At 55.4% G+C, this 20,804-nt stretch overlaps 1 protein-coding gene across 1 annotated transcript in view; it reads right to left on the bottom strand.

Annotated features, from left to right (window-relative positions):
* Nucleotides 1-20,804, bottom strand: part of LOC134532506 (calcium/calmodulin-dependent protein kinase type IV-like) — a 164,500-nt gene that overhangs the window by 5,459 nt on the left and 138,237 nt on the right. Inside the window, exons 6-9 of the mRNA XM_063368967.1 lie at nt 10,848-11,016; nt 9,823-9,898; nt 6,387-6,522; nt 1,092-1,235 (exon numbers count right to left, since the gene is read on the bottom strand). Coding sequence (XP_063225037.1) covers nt 1,092-1,235; nt 6,387-6,522; nt 9,823-9,898; nt 10,848-11,016 — 525 coding nt within the window. The remainder of the gene's footprint in view (nt 1-1,091; nt 1,236-6,386; nt 6,523-9,822; nt 9,899-10,847; nt 11,017-20,804) is intronic.

The following is a 20,804-nucleotide window of genomic DNA, read 5'->3' as shown; positions in this document are numbered from 1 at the left end:
CAGTCACCCCCTCCTCGACGTTCACATGCTTGAGTGCACGTGTACATGTACGGACTTTCTGTAAGAAAATGTATTGCTAGTAGACACCGGAAAAATTCGCGGATTCATTTAGCGACAGGCTATAATTCAAACATGTGAACAATTCTGCTCGTTCTGCTATTGGCTCGCGGTTTAACTGCACCTCTCTGGGCAAATGACAGACTATTTACCAAACAAGCCTCGAATTACAAGCTACCCAGTGGAGACGCCTCACAAGTTAGCACCCAATGAACACGCGTGTTTGCTTGAGGAATGCAGAGGATAATGAATCCGCGAATTTTTCCGGTCCCTAATTAGTAATCAGGGACCGGAAAATTTCGCGGATTCATTTAGCGACAGGCTAAATTACAAATATTTATACCTCAGTGCTGCCTCTGCTATTGGCTCACAACTCACCTGGATGACTCTGGGCCAATGAGAAACACCCAACCAAAGCTTTATCGAATCACAAGCTGCTACGCTGGGACGTCTCACAAGACAGCAGCCAATGAGTGTACGTAGTGTACGTAGAACTATACCCGCGAATTTTTCCGGTCCCTAGCTATAATATATCTAAACTGTTTGTGTCTGTGTGGCAACGAAGAAGAAGACAGTGAAGATACAGAAGATGAAGTTGAAGAGGATGAGGAAGAGGAGGGATATTAACTCTGTATATATCATTCATTGTGGAATTTCTCTTTTATTTTATATTGTATAATCATTTAATTTTAATCCATATTTATATAACATGTATTAATCCTGGGGAGCTCTATATTCCACTTTCTAGAAGATTTATTGAAATATACTATATAATTACAATTATATATATTTATTATATAAAATATACTTATTAAAAAAATTGGAATTAAGAAGACCTAGAAATAACCCCGGAAAATTATTTTAGAATCTAGGAAAGAATTGTATATATATATATATATATATATATATATAAAGAAAAAAAATACAGAAATTAATTCTTCAAGTACACCCCCAAGGGGGCTTCTATCTTGAATTAAATATTGCCAACATAATGTTGGATGAGTCGGTGGAGGGGGGGGGGGGGAGGTGCTCACGCGGAACTTCCTCCGGGCGTTGAACTCGCGCAGGCGCTTGACGGCGGCGGCCATGTGCGTGCTGGCGGGGGTCTCGCCGCGCACCCAGGGGTGGGCCAGGGCCTGCGTCGCCGTGGGGCGCCGGCCCGGCTCCGCCTGCAGCAGCTGCAACCACACACGCTCCCCTGCACGGTCATCCCTGCACTCGGGGAATACTTGGTTTTTTTCAGACAAGTGTTAAAAACATCATTTAAAGTTTTTAACTTGCTTATGAAAATCAGATACCTGCTTCAATAAATTCAAATTGTAATTTAATAATTTTTGGCTTGTGGATCTATTTATTAATATAGGTATTATTTTAATCTATTACTTATTTTCGCAGAGTATTTCATAAAAAAAAATTATAATATTAAATAACTTGACTATATTTTGTTTTGTCATGATTATTTAATGTGCGCAAGAATCCTGGGAAGCTGTTCAGGCAGCATGTTTACATTTCACACCACACACACAGCATGCTCGGTAAATTTCAACAAAGTACCCTACACGAGAAAAATAAATAAATTAGACAAAACTGGGACAACACAAAAGCATAAATGCCCGGGTGAGAACCCGAACCCATTATTACTGCGAACATTATTTTGTGGCGAAACAGTTATTTTCACGAACATGTGCAAATTTACAAATATCTGAAATTTTTACATGACAATTTCTGTTCCATTTACAGTTTGGACAGTTACGCCCTCTGCCACACGTACGAAACTGGAAAAAAAAAAAAAAGAAAAAAAAACATGGTCGACATGACACGAAAGTTTTGTATACCGTTTTTCTATTCATATTTAAGACAGACACTCTTGGAACAACACTTTAAAAAAAACGCCACTAGTTAACATGTTTTGCAGCTTCGACTCACAACAACACCGCTCTGTTCGGTCGCCATAACACCTTGCCCTACTAGCTGGGCCACCCGCTGCGCGCAGTCGCTACTCAATCGCGCAGTCGCTACTCTGGCCATGAGGACCCACGTACAGCACTCGCTACTCCACGCTGCCGCCAAACATTTACACTGTACAATATGCATCCCTGGAAGTATTCCATGCAATCCATTTCCCCTCACAGCTTCAATCCAGGGGGGAGTATATATATATATATATATATATATATATATATATATATATGGGAACTGATGCGTCGTTGATATGAGACATAGCCACGACTAAGCCTTGTGTTCCTTCCACGGTACAAGCACAATAAATTAAAAAAACTATTACTGTGAGGTAGGTACGTTTGCAATTTTATACATCTGTGACAAAACATTTATTTTGACGTGACAACGTCTAATAAAAGTATGAACCCCGGCTGCACGCACGAAAAAGTGTCCCGTTACGCACATTGTCCCGTTACGCTGTGTCCCGTTACGCTCATTGTACGCTTGCGCCGCATCTATCTCTCTTCCAATCGATTGGAACAACCATCGATTTGACTTTTGCGAGGCACATTAAACTTGAAACACTCCCATTCGTTTCCTACTTTTCCTATCATCGTCCTATCCTTAACAGAATAACACAGATTGGAAGAAGTTAAATAGCAAACATGTATAAGGGTTATAGTTAAAATAATCTCTTCGTTAAAGTAATAAACATAATTGAATTAATGATTACAAATAAAAGTAAATTTATCAATTAAATTGTAGATTTCATTTCACTCATTCTTTTTATCCATACAAAATAGTGATAATATAATAAAAATGATTCAAATTTATTCATAAAAGTATGCAATTATTTCATCATTGTTTTGTTATGACGTTACGTTAAACTAACGTCCGTAACCCGACATTACAGACAACCAATTTTTGACGTTTCAACGTCTAATAAATCGATGAACTCCGGCTGTTTTCTTCATAAAATCAACTTTTAATAGTCCGCTTAGCAATACAAACTTTTAAGTGACTTGCGCGGGGTGCTAAATAGGTCTACAAGGGCCCCAATACCAACCAGCAGACTAACAAACCAAGCGACTAGCGGTAGCAATGCCACAGTTCCACTACGCGCACAAAATTTTTAAGACATTTAAATTTCAGGCATATAATTGTAGGTTATAATCATTAAATATTTTTAGTTTTTATTGTTATTTGCTTATCGTTCTGTCCTTTATCCTCGATAGCAATCGCGTGGGTTCCTACACCGCTATTTCCTTCCGACCTGGCGAAGCAGAACAGCGGGTCGTATTCCGCCTGCAGCCAGCCACCAGCCACGCCGGCGTGTATTGCGGGTCGCTGCACCCCCAGGCGCTTGGTGCGGTCTAGTAGAGTGGGGAAGGGGGTCTCGCTAACTACAGCGGTTCTAGCATCTCTTCGGCGCTGGTGGGTCTTGCTGAATAAACACCCTGTCGAGCTCAAAGAGAAGTCGAGAAGGGAGGAGGGAGGAGAGGGGAGTGCAGCCAGGGCAAGAAGCACAAGTGTTTTCGTACCATGTGCGTCTCTGCCTGAGGACGGGAGCAGATAGCAGTTCCCGAAACGTCGCTTGTTTCTGTTTTGGAAAACTATTGTGTTTGTTTTGTCTTTTCGTTTATTCGTGTTTTTGTCTCGTCTCAACTGTTGTGCTGAATTTTTTTGGGTTCAATATTTTTGTGCTGTCATCATTTGTGGTGGGGTTTTTTTTTTTTTCGTTCTCTTAGTCCAATTTTCTTTGTTTTTCTTTGTTTTTTTTTACCATATTCCTGTTATGGAATATTATGTGGTGTTTATATCCTGTTGACAACAGCCATTTTTTGCTTAATTTGTGTTTTGGTCTTTTGGGTATTTTTAGTTTTCTTCTACAGATATACATGTGCTTAGTAATGGCGTATGTCAAAAAGCTTACATCAAGTCATGCACTCCCATTGCACAAATCTTTCAAAGATAATACAAGTGTGTGTGTGCTGCACTTCCCTCTCGGAGTCTCTCTGTTTGTCTGCACGCAGCGAGGGGGAAGAAACACCAAGTCGCTCGAAAACACTCCCGATCTGGTGACTTATTCTTCTGAAACACAGGATACTTCTTTGTGCAAGTTCTTGGTGCTGCAATTGCGTCTGAAGTTCCTAACCGGGTACCTAGGACCTGACCTCAGTAACTGAACAGTTCAATCCTAACGCTCGTGTTATTCCATCGTAGAAGACCGTTTTGACTCATAGGTTGAGTTTTCATTTTTTTTGGTGCAAACATATAGTGTTTTTTTCTTTTAGTTTTGAATTTGAATTTATTGCTCAAATAAAATGTGATGCTTTTATAATATTTTTATTTGTTTCAAGTGAAATGATTTGGGAAATAGTTTAGATTAATATCATTCAGTTAATTTAAAAGTGGCATCAAAGTTTTTGAAGTTATACTACTTTAGGCGCGTTATTAAAAATGATTAGACTTAAATTTGTACTATGCGCGAGGTCCAATTCACTACAAACATTTATTCATTGTGAATTCTAGTGATATAAATTGTGTTCATAAACGTTTTCAAGCGTATTTATACAACTGAGGTTATGTTTCCGTATGTATAATTTATTTGCATTACATATAAATAACTACATTATTATTTAATAAATATTTAAAATTAGTAAACTAGAGTAAATATTCATCATATTTATTTATTTTTTTTATTGATTAAACAAATTTCGATTATTTTACTAAATTAAATAATTTATTTTATGTGCATGTTTGTATTAATTGATAATACTGAGTAATTATTATTATTTTTAATTTTATTGGATTTATACTTTACCCACCGTATTAATAATATCACTCCAGCCCCCTTATTATTTTATTTTAATTAAATATTTACATGCAAAATTAATGTTAGTTTTTTATTACGACAAGTAATTATAACTATAAGTACACGCACCCATTGGTTTTTTTTATCATCAGCTGAATGAGATCTTTTCTGGTAACTTATTGGTATTCCAAGTAGTAAACCCTTGTCAACCTTTCGACGTGTAACGTTTGGTTACCGATGCTTTAACTTTCCCGTCCTTGTTTCTTTCATTGACTAGGGCGGAGTCGGTTCAGGCCCTGCTTTGCTTAACACAGCCCACTTAAAAACATAGCACTTTCAAGAATACGTTATGACAAAGAAAACGTTTCACTTGCTTTCTGCTGTCTTGTTTGTTCGTGTGATAGCAAACAACTGGGTTTAACTGACAGCAGTTACTGCGAGGAACGCAGGTGAAGCCACTGTTCTGACCTGTTATAGAAGTTTTAGGGACAAGTTCGCAGGATGAGGGGTTAGAGTTTAATATAGATTTCGTAACAAATATATTCGCCGGTGACTTCTTGAAAGGCAACAGCGGTTAATTCATTGTTTATTTTTTTATATATATTTTTTCAAAATTAAATTGACAATAACTAAGCTCAGCTTGTCCCAAAATCCTGCAGGATCTTGTAAAACTTGTTAGTTTTCAATGAGTCTAAACGTAATTTGAGCTGGCTGAACACGGAATTTTTTTTAAAACCTATAATAAGATACGATGCACGTACGTAGACTGTTTTGACTCGCCCTTTGAGCACCTGGGAGTTGAAAATAAAATGTCACTATGTCATTGAAACTGGGTGGCCCCGAGTGTTTTCACGAGAAGATGAACGTGAATCACTCCAGAAACTGTTTGAAGTTTCGAGGGCAATCTCACTCCTTTCAGTAGTAAGTAATGAATAGAGACAGGAAAAATTCGCGAATTCATTTCGCGATAGGCTAAATTACAAATAGTTATACCTCAGTGCTGCCTCTGCTATTGGCTCACAGCTCACCTGGATGACTCTGGGCCAATGAGAAACACCCAACCAAAGCTGTATCGAATCACAGGCTGCTACGTTGGGACGTCTCACAAGACAGCAGCCAATGAGTGGGTGACATTTGACCGAGTGCACGTAGAACTATGGAGTTCATCCTACAGGTCATTGAACCCGCGAATTTTTCCGGTCCCTAGTAATGAATAGAGACCGGAAAAATTCGCGGGGGTCAATGACCTCCAGGATAGATTCCACTATCCTCTACACACTCGGGAAAATGCCAACTGTTTATTGGCTGTTGACTTGCGAGTCGTTTCTACTGGGCAGCCTGTGATTCGACACTTCTACGAGTGAGGGTCTCTAATTGGCCCTCAGTCCTCCAGATTAACAGTGAACCAACGGAAGAAGCAGCACTAAGGTGTAATCATTTGAATTGTAGCATTTCACAAAATGAATCCGCGGATTATTCGGGTCTCCAGTAAGGAACCACTGCTTCAGAGCGCCCGCGACACGACAGAGGGACGGAGAGACGAGTGCGGAGGCTGGGAGGAGCAGGACACTACCTGCGAGATGAGGTCCTTGGCGCTGGCGGAGACGTCGTCCCACCACGGCGACAGGAAGCTGAAGTCGCCGTCCACCACCCTCTGGCACATGGCCACCTCGCCCGCGTCGTCCCAGAACGGCTCGAAGCCGCACAGCCTGCACACACACACGATATAACTGTCTAAGTCGTGAAGTTTCTTAGTTGTGTGTTTCAGCCATGTGTGTTTCTAAGTTATAAATGGTGTGTTTATAAGTTATAGATGGTGTGTTTCTAAGTTATGACAGTTATAAGTCACGTGTTTCTAAGTTATGACAGTTATAAGTAACGTGTTTCTAAGTTATGACAGTTATAAGTTGTGTATTTCTAAGATATGGCAGTTATATGTTATGTGTTTCTAAGTTATGACAGTTATAAGATGCGTGCTTCTAAGTTATGACAGTTATAAGTTTTTTGTTTCTAAGTTATGGCAGTTATAAGTTGTGTGTTTCTAAGTTATTAAATTTAAAAATTGTGTGTTTCTAAGCTATGACTGTTATAAGTTGTGTGTTTCTAAGTTATGACAATTATTAGTTCTGTGTTTCGAAGTTGTGATAGTCCTAAGTTATGACATTCCAAGTTACGATGGTTCTAAGTTGCGTGTTTCTGCGTTACGTGTTTCTAAATATTGACAGTTCTAAGTTATGTGTGTGTGTTTAAGTTGTGATCGTTCCAAGTTTCGGTGTTTATAAGCTGTGTGGTTCGGCGTTGCGTGTTTAAAAGCTATGGTCCTTCATACTTATGACAATTCTTAGTAGTGTGAGTTTTTTTTTTCCAAGAGTTAAAGTAATGACTCGTCCAAGTTTCGACTTTCTAAGTTATGAGAGGATCCCCAGAAAAGCACGTCCTCCCAGGCCTACCAATAGCTTTCCGTCGACTGAACTGACCTCAGTGCTGTGACCTCGCCCGTTTTTTCATGGTTTCATCTTCAAATAGTTATTTTTTCAACTAACTGAAAATAATACACAAATCTTGGTGTTCTCGTCATTTTTAAAAATAATTAACTATTCAGTAAAAAAATATAAGAAACAATAGTTCCGAGAACAATACTTCTAACAGTTCAAAAAATCATTTCGTCACGATAGTGTTACTGAATGTAGGACTACAGAACACGAAACTTGTGGTTCTTCGAGCGAAATATATCGCAATGTTATACCAAAATGAATTATTAAGAACATAAACGATTTTAGGGCCCACCATAAGTTTTCTTTTAAATACCAAGCCAGAACTTGCAGTAAAGCTCAATATTTTATATTATTGCTCGGCATGGCATTTTACCTACCAATAATTACTTATTGATGTTAAACTTCGTGTACCGTTGTAATAATTGTGAGAGTTGTACACAGTTGTGCTCCTAATATGATCAGTTTATAAAATAGTATCTGAATGTTACGAGGTATAAAATCTTCGGAAGATACTATTTATACCATATAATGTCATTAAATTACAGCGGCTCGGTCCTTGAGAACATTTCCTCGATAGTTCCAAGTTCGTTAATGTAAATTGCAAATATTGTTCGTTTTTAGGTAAAAGCGATTCGATCTCTTCACAGACAATACCTCTTGAATATTTTTGACGTGACAAAGTCTAATAAATCGATGAACGCCGGCTGCACGCACGAAAAAGGATGACTCATTGTCCTGTTACGCTTTGTCCCGTTACGCTCATTGTACGCTTGCGCCGCATCTATCTCTCTTCCACTCGATTGGCATAACCATCGATTTGACTTTTTCGAGGCACATTAAACTTGAAACACTCCCATTCGTTTCCTACTTTTCCTATCATCGTCCTATCCTTAACAGAATAACACAGATTGGAAGAAGTTAAATAGCAAACATGTATAAAAGTTATAGTTATAATAATATCTTCGTTGAAGTAATGAACATATTTGAATTAATGAGTGCAAATAAAAGTAAATTTATCAATTAAATTGTAGATTTCATTTCACTCCTTCTTTGTATCCATACAAAATAGTGATAATTCAATACAAATGATTCAATTTTATTCATAAAAGTATGCAATCATTTCATCAATGTTTTGTTATGACGTTGTCACGTTAAACTATCGTCCGTAAACCGACTTTACAGACAACCAATTTTTTTATGAAAACTATCACGGAACTCCGTGCGTGCACTCTGATCGGCCGCCATTCTGTCACTGAGCGGCGTGGCAGACGCCGGAGTCCTCGCGTCTTGTGCCACGTGCTCCAAAATGACGCAACACCTAACATTACCCTGTCAGCGATGGCTATACCTAGGTGTACACAGGTAAATGCCGAAATCAAATTGATTTGAGTGATTATTCGGATTTTAACGGAAAAAAACCTGAATACTGCTAAGTAAACCTGGATAAATTTAACTTTAGGTCTTCTTCATACATTACCAGTAACATATGTATTTTTGTAATATTGATTGCTGTGGATCTAAAACTTTCGAAATACAATTATAATCATGTGCAAGATCTTAGCTCTCGGTATAACGTATTTCGTGAATATATTAACTGTTTAGTGAGTTTTAACAATATAGCCATATTTTAATAAAATTCATTATCAAAATTCAGTTCTAAATCCAGGAAATTTTTTTTTATTATTGTTCACTTTTATCGGCTTCGAACTTTCTAATAAATTATTTTAATAAATTACAATGCCTCTGCGTCTGAACTTAAAACTAATATTGTAACTGTCACGTAATAAAATGAAACACGGCTATACGGCTAAGACAGATCTTTGTTTTATGTCGAATAGACACCATAAAACTCAAAGTGACGTTCGAATGTTTACGTCTATTTTATTCCCTCTGCTGTGATCGTCCGCATCGTTTTTGTTGGGTAGTTTTTTTTTCCATTTTTCTTTATCGGTACATTTATTCCAGAACTTAGGGTAGGATTATTCATCAAAAATTTATGATATGTTGTTCTAGCTCGATTAGAAAACGAGGTAAGCCTTGAAAATTGAAGTCTAAATGAGACCGGTATACGCCAGGCAGTTAGACAACTTGCGTAGCGTGGTTGCGCATAGAGCGACCTACCTCGTCAATTAACAGCTTTGTGTACGGTCATTGAGAGAGTGAGGAAATTAATCAAAACACTTGTCAGACATCACCACACAGACAGTTTCAGCTCAGAATTGTAATACAGGCCGCAAAGAAAACTCATGCATGCAAAAGTACGCAATAGTTTTATTCATGTTATAAATATAAATCACTCAGTTAAGAGGTGTTTTTGATAAATCATATTAACAATAGCTGAATAATCTTTACTTTCAGTAATCCCCTACAAAATCAAGCCACAAAATTTAGAATTAAATATGTTATGTCAAGTACTTTGGATATGGCTGTTATTACACATTGTGGTTCACATCGCCACTGTTATTTCAGTGCAAATTCGTAAAATATACATTTTTTATTAGAGTTGACACTCACATTATGTACATGACGACTCCAAGACTCCACAAGTCTACCGCAGAGTCATATTTTTTGTGCAGAAGTATCTCTGGAGCTGAAAAAAACACATTCAAGTTTTTTTTTAAATTTTATTCATGTATTGTTATCTATACCACTTAATTAGTACACATCGTACTCTGGGATATTGAACGTGCCATGAACACAATTTTCACAAGGTTACAGCTTACAACTTTCGGCTATGCGTTTTAAATATGTGCACATTATTTTGCATTATATAATAAAACATTGACTTCAGGATTGGATTAAACTTAATGTAGCTATGGTTTGTTTTGCTAACAAATTGCCTACAAGAGGGACTCGAGCTTAAAAAACCAAACCCAATCCATATTCAGTATAATATTTTGATTTTGTTTGCTGTCTTATATTTATTTAGGTCATTTTTTGTAGAACTAACAAATACTATTGATTTATATATTTAATTACATATTATAATTATTATAAAAATTATTACGTGTTTATGTTTAACATTTTGTAAAATTGTATGTGTCATTAGCTATTTTTGCGAAGTGCATGCATGCAGACTTCTACTGCAGTGGTACTTACTACGGACAAAACTGTAAGGCACTCACTGTTTTTGACAAAAACAATTGTAACTTTTTTACGTTACTCACTTAGTAGTTAACGTGTTACAGTTGTAGCTACAACTGTCTCTGAACCAGCTGACACTGCTTAACTCGCAACAGTCAAGGATGCAGTTTCTACACTGTAATTTTTTTCTTATAAATTTACATGAATACAACAAACTACATCACTACAAATTAGAAATACTGGGTGAGAGTTTTTACCCGGGCATTTACCCTGAGTATTGTCCCAGTAGTTCCAATAGTTAAAGTCATTTGTACCTAAACCCTTCTCTGAATAGATTTTCATTTGAGCATGATAAAACAAGATGAAGTCAAATGATCATTTCCGTGGTTTATAAAACGTGAGCTTGAATGAAAGTGTAAGAAGGTGCTGTAGAGAGCGGGAAGCCGGCGGCTCACCGCAGTAGCCCACGGTGCCGCACAGCGTGCTCATGGCGAGGCGGCCCTTGCTCAGCACCTTGCTGAGGCCGAAGTCGGCCAGCTTGAGGCGAGCGTCCTCCTGCTCCGACTCGAACAGCAGGTTCTCCGGCTTGAGGTCGCGGTGCACCACGCCGCGCGCGTGCACGTACTGCGGGCAGACGACCATTCTCTAAGGTGTGTGGTTATAACTTATGATAGTTCTAAGTTGTGTGTTTTTAAGTTATGAGGTTCGACATTGTGTATTTCAAAATTACGTGTTTCTAAGTAATGACAGTTCTCGGGGACGCGGGGATATGGGGACTCGGGGACTCGGGAACTCGGGGACTCGGGGACTCGGGGACTCGGGGAGACGGGGACTCGGGGACTCGGGGACTCGGGGAGACGGGGACTCGGGGACTCGGGGAGACGGGGACTCGGGGACTCGGGGACTCGGGGAGACGGGGACTCGGGGACTCGGGGAGACGGGGACTCGGGGAGACGGGGACTCGGGGACTCGGGGACACGGGGACTCGGGGACTCGGGGACACGGGGAGACGGGGACTCGGGGACTCGGGGACTCGGGGACTCGGGGACTCGGGGACTCGGGGACACGGGGACTCGGGGAGACGGGGACTCGGGGACTCGGGGACTCGGGGACACGGGGACTCGGGGACTCGGGAACTCGGGGACTCGGGGACACGGGGACTCGGGGAGACGGGGACTCGGCGACACGGGGACTCGGGGACTCGGGGAGACGGGGACTCGGGGAGACGGGGACTCGGGGACACGGGGACTCGGGGACACGGGGACTCGGGGACTCGGGGAGACGGGGACTCGGGGAGACGAGGACTCGGGGACTCGGGGACACGGGGACACGGGGACTCGGGGACACGGGGACTCGGGGACACGGGGACTCGGGGAGACGGGGACTCGGGGACTCGGGGACTCGGGGACTCGGGGACACGGGGACTCGGGGAGACGGGGACTCGGGGAGACGGGGACTCGGGGACTCGGGGACTCGGGGACTCGGGGACTCGGGGACTCGGGGACTCGGGGACTCGGGGACTCGGGGACACGGGGACTCGGGGAGACGGGGACTCGGGGACTCGGGGACACGGGGACTCGGGGACACGGGGACTCGGGGAGACGGGGACTCGGGGACTCGGGGAGACGGGGACTCGGGGACTCGGGGAGACGGGGACTCGGGGAGACGGTGACTCGGGGACTCGGGGACACGGGGACTCGGGGACTCGGGGACTCGGGGACTCGGGGACTCGGGGACTCGGGGAGACGGGGACTCGGGGACTCGGGGAGACGGGGACTCGGGGAGACGGGGACTCGGGGACTCGGGGACACGGGGACTCGGGGACTCGGGGACTCGGGGACTCGGGGACTCGGGGACTCGGGGACACGGGGACTCGGGGACTCGGGGACTCGGGGACTCGGGGACACGGGGACTCGGGGACTCGGGGACTCGGGGAGACGGGGACTCGGGGACTCGGGGACTCGGGGACACGGGGACTCGGGGACTCGGGGACACGGGGACTCGGGGACTCGGGGACTCGGGGACACGGGGACTCGGGGACTCGGGGACTCGGGGACACGGGGACTCGGGGACTCGGGGACTCGGGGAAACGGGGACTCGGGGACTCGGGGACTCGGGGACTCGGGGACTCGGGGACTCGGGGACTTTGGGACTCGGGGATTCGGGGACTCGGGGACTCGGGGACTCGGGGACTCGGGAACTCGGGGACACGGGGACTCGGGGACTCGGGGACACGGGGACTCGGGGACTAGGGGACTCGGGGACTCGGGGACTCGGGGACTCGGGGACTCGGGGACTCGGGGACTCGGGGACTCGGGGACTCGGGGACTCGGGGACTCGGGGACTCGGGGACACGGGAACTCGGGGACTCGGGGACTCGGGGACTCGGGGACACGGGGACTCGGGGACTCGGGGACTCGGGGACTCGGGGACACGGGGACTCGGGGACTCGGGGACTCGGGGACTCGGGGAGACGGGGACTCGGGGACTCGGGGACTCGGGGACACGGGGACTCGGGGACTCGGGGACTCGGGGACTCGGGGACTCGGGGACTCGGGGACTCGGGGACTCGGGGACTCGGGGACTCGGGGACTCGGGGACTCGGGGACTCGGGGAGACGGGGACTCGGGGACTCGGGGACTCGGGGACACGGGGACTCGGGGACTAGGGGACTCGGGGACTCGGGGACTCGGGGACTCGGGGACTCGGGGAGACGGGGACTCGGGGACTCGGGGACTCGGGGACACGGGGACTCGGGGACTCGGGGACTCGGGGACTCGGGGACTCGGGGTTTCGGGGACTCGGGGACTCGGGGACTCGGGGACACGGGGACTCGGGGAGACGGGGACTCGGGGACAAGGGGACTCGGGGACTCGGGGACTCGGGGACTCGGGGACTCGGGGACTCGGGAACTCGGGGACTCGGGGACTCGGGGACTCGGGGACTCGGGGACACGGGGACTCGGGAACTCGGGGACTCGGGGACTCGGGGACTCGGGGACTCGGGGACACGGGGACTCGGGGACTCGGGGACACGGGGACTCGGGGGCTCGGGGACTCGGGGACTCGGGGACTCGGGGACTCGGGGGCTAGGGGACTCGGGGACACGGGGACTCGTGGACTCGGGGACTCGGGGACTCGGGGAGACGGGGACTCGGGGACTCGGGGACTCAGGGACTCGGGGACTCGGTGACTCGGGGACTCGGGGACGCGGGGACTCGGGGACTCGGGGACTCGGGAACTCGGGGACTCGGGGACTCGGGGACTCGGGGAGACGGGGACTCGGGGACTCGGGGACTCGGGGAGACGGGGACTCGGGGACTCGGGGACTCGGGGACTTGGGGACTCGGGAACGCGGGGACTCGGGGACGTGGGGACTCGGGGACGCGGGGACTCGGGGACTCGGGGAGACGGGGACTCGGGGACTCGGGGACTCGGGGACTCGAGGAGACGGGGACTCGGGGACTCGGGGACTCGGGGAGACGGGGACTCGGGGAGACGGGGACTCGGGGGCGCGGGGACTCGGGGATTCGGGGACTCGGGGGCGCGGGGACTCGGGGACTCGGGGACTCGGGGACGCGGGGACTCGGGGACTCGGGGACGCGGGGACTCGGGGACGCGGGGACTCGGGGACGCGGGGACTCGGGGAGACGGGGACACGGAGACGCGGGGACGCGGGGACTCGGGGACTCGGGGACTCGGGGACGCGGGGACTCGGGGACTCGGGGACGCGGGGACTCGGGGACGCGGGGACTCGGGGACGCGGGGACTCGGGGACTCGGGGACTCGGGGACTCGGGGACTCGGGGACTCGGGGACGCGGGGACTCGGGGACGCGGGGACTCGGGGACGCGGGGACTCGGGGACTCGGGGACTCGGGGAGACGGGGACTCGGGGACTCGGGGACTCGGGGACTTGGGGACTCGGGGAGACGGGGACACGGGGACGCGGGGACGCGGGGACGCGGGGACGCGGGGACTCGGGGACGCGGGGACTCTGGGACGCGGGGACTCGGGGACTCTGGGACTCGGGGAGACGGGGACTCGGGGACTCGGGGACTCGGGGACTTGGGGACTCGGGAACGCGGGGACTCGGAGACACGAGGACTCGGGGACTCGGGGACTCGGGGACTCGGGGACTTGGGGACTCGGGGAGACGGGGACACGGGGACGCGGGGACTCGGGGACTCGGGGACTTGGGTCCCCGTCTCCCCGAGTCCCCGAGTCCCCGAGTCCCCGTCTCCCCGAGTCCCCGTCTTCCCGAGTCCCCGAGTCCCCGAGTCCCCGTGTCCCCGAGTCCCCGAGTTCCCGAGTCCCCGAGTCCCCGTGTCCCCGAGTCCCCGAGTCCCCGTCTCCCCGAGTCCCTGAGTCCCCGTCTCCCCGAGTCCCCGAGTCCCCGTGTCCCCGTCTCCCCGAGTCCCCGTCTCCCCGAGTCCCCGAGTCCCCGAGTCCCCGTCTCCCCGAGTCCCCGTCTCCCCGAGTCCCCGAGTCCCCGAGTCCCCGTCTCCCCGAGTCCCCGAGTCCCCGAGTCCCCGTCTCCCCGAGTCCCCGTCTCCCCGAGTCCCCGAGTCCCCGAGTCCCCGTGTCCCCGAGTCCCCGAGTCCCCGAGTCCCCGAGTCCCCGTGTCCCCGAGTCCCCGAGTCCCCGAGTCCCCGTGGCCCCTAGTCCCCGAGTCCCCGTGTCCCCGAGTCCCCGAGTCCCCGTCTCCCCGAGTCCCCGTCTCCCCGAGTCCCCGAGTCCCCGTCTCCCCGAGTCCCCGTGTCCCCGAGTCCCCGAGTCCCCGAGTCCCCGTCTCCCCGAGTCCCCGTGTCCCCGAGTCCCCGAGTCCCCGAGTCCCCGAGTCCCCGAGTCCCCGAGTCCCCGTGTCCCCGAGTCCCCGAGTCCCCGAGTCCCCTAGTCCCCGAGTCCCCGTCTCCCCGAGTCCCCGAGTCCCCGAGTCCCCGTGTCCCCGAGTCCCCGAGTCCCCGAGTCCCCGAGTCCCCGTGTCCCCGAGTCCCCGAGTCCCCGAGTCCCCGAGTCCCCGAGTCCCCGAGTCCCCGTGTCCCCGAGTCCCCGAGTCCCCGAGTCCCCGTGTCCCCGAGTCCCCGAGTCCCCGAGTCCCCGTGTCCCCGAGTCCCCGAGTCCCCGTGTCCCCGAGTCCCCGAGTCCCCGAGTCCCCGAGTCCCCGAGTCCCCGTCTCCCCGAGTCCCCGAGTCCCCGAGTCCCCGTGTCCCCGAGTCCCTGAGTCCCCGAGTCCCCGAGTCCCCGTGTCCCCGAGTCCCCGAGTCCCCGAGTCCCCGAGTCCCCGAGTCCCCGAGTCCCCGTGTCCCCGAGTCCCCGAGTCCCCGTCTCCCCGAGTCCCCGTCTCCCCGAGTCCCCGAGTCCCCGTCTCCCCGAGTCCCCGAGTCCCCGAGTCCCCGAGTCCCCGAGTCCCCGAGTCCCCGTGTCCCCGAGTCCCCGAGTCCCCGTCTCCCCGAGTCACCGTCTCCCCGAGTCCCCGAGTCCCCGTCTCCCCGAGTCCCCGAGTCCCCATCTCCCCGAGTCCCCGTGTCCCCGAGTCCCCGTGTCCCCGAGTCCCCGTCTCCCCGAGTCCCCGTGTCCCCGAGTCCCCGAGTCCCCGAGTCCCCGAGTCCCCGAGTCCCCGAGTCCCCGAGTCCCCGAGTCCCCGAGTCCCCGTCTCCCCGAGTCCCCATCTCCCCGAGTCCCCGTGTCCCCGAGTCCCCGAGTCCCCGAGTCCCCGAGTCCCCGTCTCCCCGAGTCCCCGCGTCCCCGAGTCCCCGTGTCCCCGAGTCCCCGAGTCCCCGTCTCCCCGAGTCCCCGTGTCCCCGAGTCCCCGAGTCCCCGAGTCCCCGAGTCCCCGAGTCCCCGTCTCCCCGAGTCCCCGAGTCCCCGAGTCCCCGTGTCCCCGAGTCATCGAGTCCCCGAGTCCCCGAGTCCCCGAGTCCCCGAGTCCCCGAGTCCCCGAGACCCCGAGTCCCCGTGTCCCCGTCTCCCCGAGTCCCCGTCTCCGCGAGTCCCTGAGTCCCCGAGTCCCCGTGTCCCCGTCTCCCCGAGTCCCCGTCTCCCCGAGTCCCCGAGTCCCCGAGTCCCCGAGTCCCCGTGTCCCCGAGTCCCCGAGTTCCCGAGTCCCCGAGTCCCCGAGTCCCCGAGTCCCCGTCTCCCCGAGTCCCCGAGTCCCCGAGTCCCCGTGTCCCCGAGTCCCCGAGTCCCCGTGTCCCCGAGTCCCCGAGTCCCCGAGTCCCCGAGTCCCCGAGTCCCCGTCTCCCCGAGTCCCCGAGTCCCCGAGTCCCCGTGTCCCCGAGTCCCCGAGTCCCCGAGTCCCCGAGTCCCCGTGTCCCCGAGTCCCCGAGTCCCCGAGTCCCCGAGTCCCCGAGTCCCCGAGTCCCCGTGTCCCCGAGTCCCCGAGTCCCCGAGTCCCCGAGTCCCCGTCTCCCCGAGTCCCTGAGTCCCCGTCTCCCCGAGTCCCCGAGTCCCCGAGTCCCCGAGTCCCCGAGTCCCCGTCTCCCCGAGTCCCCGTCTCCCCGAGTCCCCGTCTCCCCGAGACCCCGTGTCCCCGCGTCCCCGTCTCCCCGAGTCCCCGAGTCCCCGCGTCCCCGTCTCCCCGAGTCCCCGCGTCCCCGTCTCCCCGAGTCCCCGTCTCCCCGAGTCCCCGAGTCCCCGCGCCCCCGAGTCCCCGAGTCCCCGAGTCCCCGCGCCCCCGAGTCCCCGAGTCCCCGAGTCCCCGCGTCCCCGTCTCCCCGAGTCCCCGTCTCCCCGAGTCCCCGTCTCCCCGAGTCCCCGTCTCCCCGAGTCCCCGAGTCCCCGAGTCCCCGAGTCCCCGTCTCCCCGAGTCCCCGAGTCCCCGCGTCCCCGTGTCCCCGTCTCCCCGAGTCCCCAAGTCCCCGAGTCCCCGAGTCCCCGCGTCCCCGAGTCCCCGCGTCCCCGCGTCCCCGCGTCCCCGCGTCCCCGTGTCCCCGTCTCCCCGAGTCCCCAAGTCCCCGAGTCCCCGAGTCCCCGCGTCCCCGTGTCCCCGTCTCCCCGAGTCCCCAAGTCCCCGAGTCCCCGAGTCCCCGAGTCCCCGAGTCCTCGTGTCCCCGAGTCCCCGCGTTCCCGAGTCCCCAAGTCCCCGAGTCCCCGAGTCCCCGAGTCCCCGTCTCCCCGAGTCCCAGAGTCCCCGAGTCCCCGCGTCCCCGAGTCCCCGCGTCCCCGAGTCCCCGCGTCCCCGCGTCCCCGCGTCCCCGCGTCCCCGTGTCCCCGTCTCCCCGAGTCCCCAAGTCCCCGAGTCCCCGAGTCCCCGAGTCCCCGAGTCCCCGTCTCCCCGAGTCCCCGAGTCCCCGAGTCCCCGCGTCCCCGAGTCCCCGCGTCCCCGCGTCCCCGCGTCCCCGAGTCCCCGCGTCCCCGAGTCCCCGAGTCCCCGAGTCCACGCGTCCCCGGGGGACTCGGGGACTCGGGGGTTCGGGGGCGCGGGGACTCGGGGACGCGGGGACTCGGGGACTCGGGTATTCGGGGACTCGAAGACTCGGGGACTCGGGGACTCGGGGAGACGTGGACTCGGGGACTCGGACACTCGTGGACTCGGGGACTCGGGGACTCGGGGACTCGGGGAGACGGGGACTAGGGGACTCGGACACTCGTGGACTCGGGGACAAGGGGACACGAGGACTCGGGGACTCGGGGACTCGGGGACTCGGGGACTCGGGGACTTGGGGACGCGTGGACTCGTGGACTCGGGGACTCGGGGACTCGGGGACGCGGGGACTCGGGGACTCGGGGATGCGTGGACTCGGGGACTCGGGGACTCGGGGACGCGGGGACTAGGGGACTCGGGGACGCGTGATCTCGGGGACTCGGGGACTCGGGGACTCGGGGACTAGGTGACTCGGTGGCGCGTGGACACGGGGACTCGGAGACTCGGGAACTCGGGGACGCGGGGACTCGGGGACTCGGGGACGCGTGGACTCGGGGACTCGGGGACTCGGGGACGCGGGGACTCGGGGACGCGGGGACTCGGGGACGCGGGGACTCGGGGACGCGGGGACTCGGGGACGCGGGGACTCGGGGACGCGGGGACTCGGGGACGCGGGGACGCGGGGACTCGGGGACTCGGGGACTCGGGGAGACGGGGACTCGGGGACTCGGGGACTCGGGGACTTGGGGACTCGGGGAGACGGGGACACGGGGACGCGGGGACGCGGGGACGCGGGGACGCGGGGACTCGGGGACGCGGGGACTCGGGGACGCGGGGACTCGGGGACTCTGGGACTCGGGGAGACGGGGACTCGGGGACTCGGGGACTCGGGGACTTGGGGACTCGGGAACGCGGGGACTCGGGGACACGAGGACTCGGGGACTCGGGGACTCGGGGACTTGGGGACTCGGGGAGACGGGGACACGGGGACGCGGGGACTCGGGGACTCGGGGACTTGGGGACTCGGGGAGACGGGGACACGGGGACGCGGGGACGCGGGGACGCGGGGACGCGGGGACTCGGGGACGCGGGGACTCGGGGACTCGGGGACTTGGGGACTCGGGGAGACGGGGACACGGGGACGCGGGGACTCGGGGACTCGGGGACTTGGGGACTCGGGGAGACGGGGACACGGGGACGCGGGGACGCGGGGACGCGGGGACGCGGGGACTCGGGGACGTGGGGACTCGGGGACGCGGGGACTCGGGGACTCGGGGAGACGGGGACTCGGGGACTCGGGGACTCGGGGACTCGAGGAGACGGGGACTCGGGGACTCGGGGACTCGGGGAGACGGGGACTCGGGGAGACGGGGACTCGGGGGCGCGGGGACTCGGGGACTCGGGGACTCGGGGGCGCGGGGACTCGGGGACTCGGGGAGACGGGGACTCGGGGAGACGGGGACGCGGGGACTCGGGGAGACGGGGACGCGGGGACTCGGGGACTCGGGGAGACGGGGACGCGGGGACACGGGGACTCGGGGAGATGGGGACTCGGGGAGACGGGGACGCGGGGACTCGGGGAGACGGGGACTCGGGGGCGCGGGGACGCGGGGACTCGGGGAGACGGGGACGCGGGGACTCGGGGACTCGGGGAGACGGGGACTCGGGGAGACGGGGACTCGGGGAGACGGGGACGCGGGGACTCGGGGACTCGGGGACTCGGGGACTCGGGGACTCGGGGAGACGGGGACTCGGGGAGACGGGGACTCGGGGAGACGGGGACGCGGGGGCGCGGGGACTCGGGGAGACGGGGACGCGGGGACTCGGGGACTCGGGGGCGCGGGGACGCGGGGACTCGGGGAGACGGGGACGCGGGGACACGGGGACTCGGGGAGACGGGGACTCGGGGAGACGGGGACTCGGGGAGACGGGGACTCGGGGGCGCGGGGACTCGGGGAGACGGGGACTCGGGGACTCGGGGACTCGGGGAGACGGGGACTCGGGGGCGCGGGGACTCGGGGAGACGGGGACGCGGGGACTCGGGGACTCGGGGAGACGGGGACTCGGGGAGACGGGGACTCGGGGGTGCGGGGACTCGGGGAGACGGGGACGCGGGGACTCGGGGACTCGGGGAGACGGGGATTTGGGGGGCGCGGGGACTCGGGGAGACGGGGACGCGGGGACTCGGGGACTCGGGGAGACGGGGACTCGGGGAGACGGGGACTCGGGGGCGCGGGGACTCGGGGACTCGGGGAGACGGGGACTCGGGGGCGCGGGGACTCGGGGAGACGGGGACTCGGGGGCGCGGGGACTCGGGGACTCGGGGAGACGGGGACTCAGGGGCGCGGGGACTCGGGGACTCGGGGAGACGGGGACTCGGGGAGACGGGGACTCGGGGAGACGGGGACTCGGGGGCGCGGGGACTCGGGGACTCGGGGAGACGGGGACTCGGGGGCGCGGGGACTCGGGGAGACGGGGACGCGGGGACTCGGGGACTCGGGGAGACGGGGACTCGGGGAGACGGGGACTCGGGGGCGCGGGGACTCGGGGAGACGGGGACGCGGGGACTCGGGGAGACGGGGAGACGGGGACTCGGGGGCGCGGGGACTCGGGGAGACGGGGACGCGGGGACTCGGGGACTCGGGGAGACGGGGACTCGGGGAGACGGGGACTCGGGGGTGCGGGGACTCGGGGAGACGGGGACGCGGTGACTCGGGGACTCGGGGAGACGGGGACTCGGGGGCGCGGGGACTCGGGGAGACGGGGATGCGGGGACACGGGGACTCGGGGAGACGGGGACTCGGGGAGACGGGGACTCGGGGACTCGGGGAGACGGGGACTCGGGGAGACGGGGACTCGGGGGCGCGGGGACTCGGGGACTCGGGGACTCGGGGAGACGGGGACTCGGGGAGACGGGGACTCGGGGACTCGGGGACTCGGGGAGACGGGGACTCGGGGAGACGGGGACTCGGGGAGACGGGGACGCGGGGACTCGGGGACTCGGGGACTCGGGGACTCGGGGACTCGGGGACGCGGGGACTCGGGGACG

Source organism: Bacillus rossius, chromosome 1, assembly GCF_032445375.1.
Source record: "Bacillus rossius redtenbacheri isolate Brsri chromosome 1, Brsri_v3, whole genome shotgun sequence".
Lineage (NCBI taxonomy): Eukaryota > Metazoa > Arthropoda > Insecta > Phasmatodea > Bacillidae > Bacillus > Bacillus rossius.
The sequence above is the reverse complement of the archived record's forward strand: the minus strand, read 5'-3'. Positions and strand labels throughout refer to the sequence as shown.